This window comes from Hippocampus comes, unplaced genomic scaffold (assembly GCF_001891065.2).
Source record: "Hippocampus comes isolate QL1 unplaced genomic scaffold, H_comes_QL1_v1.1 scaffold104, whole genome shotgun sequence".
In the NCBI taxonomy this organism is placed as follows: Eukaryota; Metazoa; Chordata; class Actinopteri; order Syngnathiformes; family Syngnathidae; genus Hippocampus; species Hippocampus comes.
In genome coordinates this window covers 3,813,687-3,822,880 of record NW_017806072.1, presented here as the reverse complement: position 1 = coordinate 3,822,880, position 9,194 = coordinate 3,813,687, and the positions used below count along the sequence as shown (strand labels likewise).

Below are 9,194 nucleotides of genomic sequence, written 5' to 3'. Positions count from 1 at the left end.
TCTCTCGCTCTCTCTCCCTCTCTCTCTCTCTCTCTCTCTCTCTCTCTCTCTCTCTCTCTCTCTCTCAGATACAAGTTTGTGAAAAGGAAATCACTGCCTACCTTAGTAGACACCTGACGCAGAGACATGATACAGCCTGTTGTAGCGTGTTATCATCATAACACCACGATTGTAGCTCACGTATACTGTTTTAGAATGCTTCTCCTGGCGCTCCAGGTTCCTATTCTTTGCCAGTACCATCAGTGAATTGCAGATGAAACAAATTTTGAATGAGAATTAAAAAAGATATGTCGCAACAGAGATCGCAAGCTGCAATTGCAGACTTCTATTGATGTAGGTCACAGCGCCACCATAGGTTAAAGGTGACCTGCTTTTTTATTGTATTTTATTTTTTTAAATACCCTTTTATGAAAGTAAAACTGATAAGATGCTTAAAGTGTAGTGTACACGAACCCAAAAATGTATATTAATATGCAGACAGACACACAAATTATTATTTCCCCCATTTTGCCCTACATCCCTGGCGATCGACTTGGGACCAGTCTGCGGACTATCGGCCGACTGCGATCGCCTGGTTGGGCACCCCTGCGTTATACTCTGTTAATGCAACCAGTGCCTAATACTCATAATTTCTCAATCCTACACGCACACGCACACACACACACACACACACACACACAGAAGTACTGTAAGTGATTTCGCCTCACTATAAAATTTGGATTTGAAGTGACTAAAGGAAAACGCACAAAGAAAATGACATTGATTAATTGTATGAGTGAATAAGAACAGTTGTAGTTGTAGCAGTGTTGTTAAAAAATACTTCATAATATTGCTCAACAGGAAATCGATGCTATCACCACTCAGCCAAGTTCAGATGATGCAGCAGTTCAACCTGCCACCCCGGCTGGTAGTGCACCCAAACCAGATGTCAATAACCAGCAACCAGGTGCCAGTGAGCAACAAAGTGACCAGTTGGAGTTCAATACTCAGTATTCATTAGCTGGAGGTAAATAATGTGTGTGTTACTGTGCTGTAAAATTAGCAGGTTAGATTGCGTGGAAGTATGAGGAAAATGTTAAAATCAGAATTAACTACAACCTGGAAACACATCCATATCTAGATCCACCTCACATTTCTGATAATTGGGGGTTTGAATCCAGGCTATGGCCATCCCGTTTGGAGTTTGCATGTTTCCCCCATACTTGCATGTTTGGGTCGATACTGCATGAGCTGATATTACTAAGATTCCCAAACTTTAGACATTGTTACGGTTGATAGGTCTGTCACGTATTTGCAGTATTTCACCACAAAGGAAATCTGTACTAGGATCGATTAGCAGACTCACACCAGAATCACACAAGCATCAGAGTGGCTATCCATGCAACACTGAAAGTTATTACAACAATTACAGATTGACAGCTACCACCCAAATTTTCTATTAGCGGACACAATTAATTGCTGTGGCCCAGTACAGGTAAATGTGTTTGTGGGAAACATTGCAGTGGGAATCTTTTATTTTGTGGAGCAAATCACTGATATTGTTGATCGATCGGCGCTTTAAAGATATTACAGTCGATCTAAACATTTGCATAAAATGCAAAATATAAGCTGATATGATCCAGCCGATCACATCTGTGTAATGTCCAAGTCACATGATGCCGATCCTTCACATCACCTTAAATATCTGTTTCCTTCCAGTGGATGTAGAAATGGGGGACTGGCAGGAGGTCTGGGATGATAACTCTGGCTGCTATTATTACTGGAACACTCAGAACAATGAGGTCTCTTGGGAGTTGCCTCACTATTTAGCTAATCAAGTGCAAAGACTGGCTAACCATACCAACAGGTGAGTGACTGCATTTAAAATATATATCCGAGGTTCTCTTTTACACTTCACTTCAACATTGGCCAATATTTAGATTCTGATGGTATGACAAACCACATGTAAAAATATTGTGGTATTCAAATTATAGCGGTGATATGTCCAGTTTTTATTTACCCAAATACTTAATATTTGGGCAAATAAACTGTTCTTCCTCCCATCGAACAATCTCTATTTTTAAACAAAATATTTGACACTTTAAGAAATGTGTCCTGTTAAGTTTAAAAAAAAAAACATTCTTTCTGTTTTAATTACAATGTCCTATCACTAGTGAGCTATTTTTAGAACATACCAGTGTTACTGTATTGTTTTGTTTTAGGACAATGCACAAATCAACAGAGCAAATAGGCAGCTGTGTAAATGCTGGTGGTGGCAGTGTCTAAATGGCTTCTCCTTCCCTGCTCTGTGTGTAACCGCTCACCCCTCCCAGCTGTGCTTAGCCGAGCAGAAGGGAAAAAAAGCAGCAGGCCTTTGATAAACTTCAGGCGGCTGGTTGAGTCAACTCTAAAAGCAGGCAATCATATTGTGCCTTGCTGAGAAGAAAATAAGGCTGACAGATAGATTTAGTGGTGATATAAACATTGTCTTTTAAAAAACACTGAAAACTGGTAATCGGCCCATTCCTCTTCTTCAGTCATGAATACATTTATATATTGAAGTGAGACTTCTCAAACTTTGTACTTTTAGTGCCAATGGCACATCGAGTGCTGGTCATTACCCTGGAGAAACCACACCTGCTGCAGCTCCAACATCATCTAAAGAAACTAAAGTCAAGGCAAGTTTAAGTGTCCACGTGATTCCATGGAGAAACGTGTTAATGTTGTAATGACATCATTGGATTTAATCTCATAGGAGGTAATAGAGAGTGTGGTGGGCCTCACTAGCAAAGAGGAGGAGCGCTGCGGAGTGGCTGCATCTCTGCTTGGTCCCTTGATCCCTACCGAAGTGAAAGATGCTGAAGAGAAATGGCGAAAAAGACTCCTTAAAGGTTTGGATGAAAATGAGACCAGTGTGGACTCTGAAGGAGAGGTTGTTCGCCCTGTGGGATCCCCCTGTACCACTTCGCACAACTCTGATGCAATCCAAACTGTGGAACAAGATTCTGATGCAAAGAAGGTGTCCGAGGTGAACTCGGACACTGAAGGGGGGCCAGAAGAAGACACGATGGAGCTGGAACTGGCTCTGGAGAGGAAGAAGGTTGGTGGTGGTGGTTTTGTTTGCCATGTGCTGCCATTGCACGCATTTGTTATCAGTTTAATCTGGACCTGTGATTATCAGGCTGAGCTCCAGGCTCTCGAGGATGGCGATGGAAGTCTTGGAGGCTCTAGTCCCTGTTCTGAGACGAGCCAAGACGCTTCTGGATCTCGTAGCACACTGAAGAAAAAGCGATGGAAAACTGTCTTCCCAAGTGCTCCCAGCCCTGATTCCAACAGTCGTAATTCAGAGCCTCAGGACAACATGTTAACAGGTGAGCTTTTAATGCCCTACAGTAGGAAATAGGTTCAAATGCCATAATCTAAGTGTCATTTGCTAATAGCATGTACAAAAGTTCCAGAGAGTGGTGTAGCAGAAGAAGACGGGGAAACGGATAACTCTGAGCAGAAACCAGAAGCTCCACCAAAAGAAGTAGTTGAAACAGCTGAGCTCAGGGTAAAATGGTGTTTTAATAATACTCTAATCTAACATGTGGAATGTGCTTAGCCATGATTGTTAATGTTGATGACTTAGTTTCAGATTGGAGAACTGGCTAACACCTTAACGAGCAAGATGGCATTCCTGGGCATACACAAGAAAGCCGTCTCGAATTTTCAGTTGCTTCTGCTGCAAACTGAGGTAACAAAATCATGATTCCGCACCCTGGCAGAGTTGTCCCAATTTTCACTCGGAGCTATGCCATTGCATAAAATATTAATTGCATAATTCTTTAATGTCCTTTTGCACATATCCATTTGCATGTACTTGAATATTAAAACTCTCATTATAATCAATTACAAACCTGTCATTCCTGAACTAATTGCTTGTCGTTATGGCCCCAAATTTGCTCATCAGCTTCCTATTAATCCCCCTGTTGTCCCACATTTCTCAGACACGGATAGCTGACTGGAGGGAGGGTGCTCTGAACGGGGGCTATCTTCGCCGCAAGCTACAGGAAGCCGCCGAACACATAAAACATTATGAACTTAACGCCACCCCTAAAGGCTGGTCCTGCCACTGGGACAGGTACGCACTGCTTACCTTTCACATCTCTACACCCCTTCGCCCCCCCGTCCCCCAAGCCCCCCCAAAAAGTGCAGTGTGACTACGCGCACCTCAGTCCTGTGGTTGCAGACTTTGTATCATGACATCATGACAAGCTTAACCAGTGCGTGCGGATTGCTGCACAAACCACAACCAGACTCTCCAGGTTTCAGTAACACAATGCAAGCATTGTGTCTTACTTGTACTCATAAGGGAGCATCCACTCAGGGCCAGCCTGCTGCTGCTGCAATTATTATTTCTGCCACAGAAAGAAATCCATGTCTTGATGAGAGACTGCAAAGCTCTGTTATGAGGGCGCTTTTTAAGACTCAATTTCAGTCAGTGGAGAATTCGGGTGGGGAGATAGCAGGGTTGGTTGCCTGGGAGAGCTTTGCACTTTTCAGGACTACAACCCCCAGAATGCAATGCAGAGTGAGGCCCCGGAAGCCACAAGTGTCACGCATCCAAATAAAGGTGAAGATGGAGCAATGACGGGAATCCAGCAGGTCAGACCAACTCTATTTCATGTCTTTCTGTTTATTATTTTTCATGACCAAGACAAATCATTGTGTGATTATATATGATGTATAGTAGTGATTTCTTGTTGTTCGATGATGGTGCCTCCTTCCTGGCATCTTCCTGTGTCGTGAGGGGAATGGTTGTCTTAAATGCAACGTTTAAGACAACCATGATGTTGGCTGCTCAATACAACGTTTGGGGCCCTGAGATGATTTGTTTTGCTTTAACTGTTTTTCAGAGAAAGGTGGGTTACCTATCCACATTCTTAGTCAATCTTGAATTGATTCCCCTTTAGGATGGTGAAAGCTACCATCCATAGCAAGCCCCACCATGTCTACTCTTCTTACCCTCTGTCCCAGGTCATCGCACCGGTCAGCTCGTTGCAAGGCCACTTGTTGAGACTGTTGCCTTCTATCTCTGTTGTCCCACTCTTTAGAGATCACAGGCGGTATTTTTATGTCAACGACCTGACGAATGCATCACAGTGGGAGTTCCCGACAGAAGAGGCCAAGGGGGATGACCTGAAAGGAAACCGGGCTAGCCCAACCTCCAGTCAAGGAGATGGCAAAACATCTGCGCCCAACGGTGGACCTTCAGGTCAGAACAAAGATGTGCCTGTTTTTTTTTTTGAGGGTTCAAGTGAAATGTTCGAAAGTTTCCTCTTTGAATGTTGTCGCTCATTTTTTTTTCCGCCCCCCAGAACCGTGTATTTGTGCCTCTGCTGCACCACCACCAGTGCCTCAGTCCAGCACATCATCATTGTGGTCCCCATCTCAACCACCACTTCCTGACAGCCCACCTCCTCCACCTGACCTCCCCCCACTTCCACCTCTCCCCCCGGGCTCACCTCCCGTACCTCCCCCGCCCCCAGACAGTGATAGTGAGATCATGGAGGTGGAGATGGAGATGGATGATAATGACATAGAGCCACCGGCCCCTGGAACTGAAGATGATGGCAGCGGGTGGCCCACTTCAGGCATTGCTGGTGTTAAGGTGTGCTCGTGTTTACTTTGAATATGTATTTTGGTGGTAATTGTCCTGTTTAGTTTTCGATTTATCCAGATGTATACTTTGTTTCCTTGTTTTGGTGCAGGTTTTAGACTCTTCAGCCCCACTGGGTAAGGGTCAGAAACGGAAAGCTGGTCAGCTGAATAAAGCCATTATTGGAAGTAGTCCCATCCTGTACACACAGCATGTTGCTACAGCAGGTAAAATTCAGCATCTGATAGTCACATCACAAATACCATCAACAACATCACATTTGTTTGCCCCTGTGTAGCGCCTATCATGACCGCACCAGTCTACTGGGGTGTGCCAGCCGTCACTGCACCTCTCGTCCCTTGTGAACCTCCTCTTCCACCTGTTCCTGCTTTACCCCCCCAACCACCGCTGCCACCTCCCCAGCCAGCCTGTGAATCCTCAGCACTTAAAGTGCCACCTGTGGAAAAGAGCAAGAAAACCAAGAAAGATAAGGTTTGTAATAAATTCAGATTATGTTTCAGGGTTTTTCCTCACTTATTTAGGCAACACATGGCAAAAGTTTTATGCATAACTTTAGAACCTCGATCATTTTTTTTCTGTCTCCCAAGAATGAGCAACAGGTAACTCTGAGCTTTTTTTTTTTTTGCACTCGTGTGGTCTATGACCGAAGCTAGGCAGCTGTCAAGTGATTTATTAGCACATTAGCACATGAGTCATTAGGTACTTTCTTGCTCTTACACCCGCAACCATCGCCCCAATAACACTTGTACCCCTTTCCCACTGCCGCAAAACCACAGGTAAACACGCTTTTTTTGGGCAGTGGGAAAGGCTCACTGGCCAGTGTCGATCCGTGTCGATCCGTGTCCACCAGCACGTCATCGGTGGCGGGTTGTGATTGCCTCCGCTTGCAGTTTGAAAGCCTAACACGGGACTTCCCGGTAATTACGTGATGACATCGGGCGGTACGTGATGCGTCATAACATCGCGCGCCATCGGCCTCGTATATAGCACGCCCCCACAACAAAACTAGGAGATCGCCTCTTAAGCTGTTGTCTCAGAGTAGCAAAGAGTTGATCCTCCTCTGCTTTTTGACCATTTTGAGGACGGTAAAAAGCTTGATAAAAGAAAGAACACTCGCTTCCATGTTGCTTTGTTTACCACCAAGAAATCTGTCACACTATCATCTATGCAATCACAGCGTGGTGACGTAACCAGACGCAAAGTGGTGGAAGGGAGGGGGGGCAGAATCGTCTTCTGTTGGTCAATGGGAAAGGGACAATATGACAATTGGTTGCGTGTTACTACGGATCACTACTACCCACTAATTTCAGTGGGAAAGGGGTATTGGAGTAGTCCTAAGCATCAGCTGCAGATGGTGCCATTCACCCATAACTTCACAACCTCTGCTAAATACTTGACATTTATGCAATAATATGTTTACAAACTCAGCATTTCGGTGTTGAGTGCAACCATGCGGGCTGGCTAATATACTACAATGCACTTCTCACATGACGTCACCTGTTGTCTTTGTATCATTGTAGAAGGGAAAGACCAAAATGCCATCCCTTGTGAAGAAGTGGCAAAGTATCCAGAAAGAGCTGGAGGAAGAGGAGAAGAGCAGCTCCAGTGATGAGGACAGAGAACAGCTCAACAAGAAGAATATAGAAGACTGGAAACAGCAGCAGCTCATGACGTACGTTAGAATGCATTTTGCACTTCTCTCCTTTTTATTATTGTTTTTCCCACCCCATTTAATAAATGTTATTTGTACCATTTTCCTCTTTTGTAATCCTCCAGTTTTCTTTTTTTTTAAACTTTCAGAGGAAAGGCTGCAAAGAATGCCAACTTCGAGGCACTTCCTGATAATTGGAGGGATCGACTGAAGAAAAGGAAGATGAACAGCACGTAACATGGGACCTGAACAACTTAAATAACGCCCCCCCAAAAAAAATGATATAATGTCATGTTATTGTTTCTTCCAAGCTTCATTTAGCTAAGTTGCTCAGTCGTTTATGAATATTTTTTGTATTCAAAATGAAGACTGAGATCAACCGCTGGGTTTGATTGTCCTTCCTCATTTTTTTAGGTACAAATGTAAATGTGCCACCTCTTCAGTTTGTAATGAACTTGGATAGAATGTATTCAGGTGGCCACAGCAATATATGTATGAGAGTCATCTGTTTTAATTAAACTTTTACACCAGTGTACATACCATGTATATTAGGACGAGCTGTGTTGGTGGTCTCTGAATGTGTAAAGTTTTTGTACATTTATTAAATTGTTTTTTCCAATGTGTGTCAAAGTTTGTACCTTTTTCCGCAACATGTGATAAAGTGACACATTAGATGCATTTGCTCAATCTAACAAGACAAAATACTAATGCAGTGCAAATTCTCTGTATTCAGTCTGTCCTAACTAAATGCTATTAAGTAATGCAGTTTAACTACTGCTTCCGCTGAAGAACACAGAAATTAATTTCTGAAAAAATGATATTGTGGCTCTTGTGGAGGTGATTTTCCTTTAACTCGGCCACCTTCAAAATGATGTGTTCATTTATAGAGATCTCGATTAAAATTGTGCGATTCCTTGAGTTTTGGTCTCTTAGCTGTAAATATTCTCAGATGAGATTACTGTGTGTTTATATGAAAGCACTTGGATTGTGTTCAGTTAAAGTCCAATCGTTTAAACAACTGATTGTAAAATCATAGTTGCAACCCTAATGTAAATCAGGAGTCACCAACATGGTCCCTGAGTGTACAACGTAGCCCCAATGACAATCCGTCGTATCTAATCTAAAATTTACTAACCAGATATAGGACATTTTTGGTTTCCTAGAAAACGGCCATTTTAGCTTGCGAAAATGAGTGCAGCGTGTCCTTTTAAGTTAAGTCAGCTTTTATTGTCAAATATGCTCTATGTGTAACATACAGCACAGATGTAATTACTTTCCTCTCAACTACAGTGCAAACATGTAGTGCATTGAACACACACAGCTAAAATTTACATAAAATTACATAAGGCATAAATATATACGTGTTCAATAAAATAAATAATGTATAATAATAAATAATACAAAAAATAAAGTGTCTCATAGAGCAGGGGTGTCAAACTCATTTCACATTGTGGGCCACATACGGACTCGGTAGATGTCAAGTGGGCCGAACCATTAACATTATACCATACTGTGCTATGAATCACCAAAATATCATCTCTTTCCTTTGTTTTGGTCTCAAGAAACATTGATTGGCGCTTTCATATCATTTGCTACGTTGGGTCTATCTCAGTGACAGACTGAGACTGCTGTTTTCTTCCCCAATCAAAACAATGTTGTCTTCTACTGCAGTGTTTTTCAACCCCTGTGCCGCGGCACACCAGTGTGCCGCAAGACATTGTCAGGTGTGCCGCGGGAAAATATTCAATTTGTATGCCTGTGCAGTCTATCGCCCAGAAATTAATCGTGTAGTACCCTCCCATACCGCTAGGGAGCAGCAACAGCTAGCCAATTGCCTTGTGTTTAGACGAGAGACAAGCAAATTTGTGATGCATGAATGCAGGACGACGGTGAAACAATAAA

The 9,194-nt window shown here is 43.0% G+C and overlaps 1 protein-coding gene and 1 long non-coding RNA gene across 5 annotated transcripts in view; one reads left to right on the top strand and one right to left on the bottom strand.

The window, feature by feature from the left end:
* The window catches only part of fnbp4 (formin binding protein 4), a 10,026-nt gene extending 2,115 nt beyond the window's left edge, over positions 1–7,911 (top strand). For 2 of the 4 annotated variants that reach the window (XM_019893963.1, XM_019893962.1), the window contains exons 4-17: positions 841–1,006; positions 1,699–1,846; positions 2,570–2,657; positions 2,735–3,079; positions 3,161–3,350; positions 3,420–3,532; positions 3,611–3,715; positions 3,969–4,102; positions 5,076–5,236; positions 5,340–5,632; positions 5,733–5,847; positions 5,919–6,112; positions 7,162–7,313; positions 7,442–7,911. In XM_019893963.1, coding sequence (XP_019749522.1) covers positions 841–1,006; positions 1,699–1,846; positions 2,570–2,657; positions 2,735–3,079; positions 3,161–3,350; positions 3,420–3,532; positions 3,611–3,715; positions 3,969–4,102; positions 5,076–5,236; positions 5,340–5,632; positions 5,733–5,847; positions 5,919–6,112; positions 7,162–7,313; positions 7,442–7,529 — 2,292 coding nt within the window. In that variant the 3' untranslated portion in view covers positions 7,530–7,911. The remainder of the gene's footprint in view (positions 1–840; positions 1,007–1,698; positions 1,847–2,569; positions 2,658–2,734; positions 3,080–3,160; positions 3,351–3,419; positions 3,533–3,610; positions 3,716–3,968; positions 4,103–5,075; positions 5,237–5,339; positions 5,633–5,732; positions 5,848–5,918; positions 6,113–7,161; positions 7,314–7,441) is intronic. The other 2 variants (XM_019893965.1, XM_019893964.1) reach the window with 2 other exon arrangements.
* Positions 6,255–7,155, bottom strand: LOC109530347 (uncharacterized). Its single transcript, XR_002170999.1, has 2 exons — positions 6,933–7,155; positions 6,255–6,658 (listed from the first exon to the last, which is right to left on the bottom strand). It is a non-coding gene; the product is annotated as an uncharacterized LOC109530347 (long non-coding RNA).
* Positions 7,912–9,194: the final 1,283 nt, after the last annotated feature.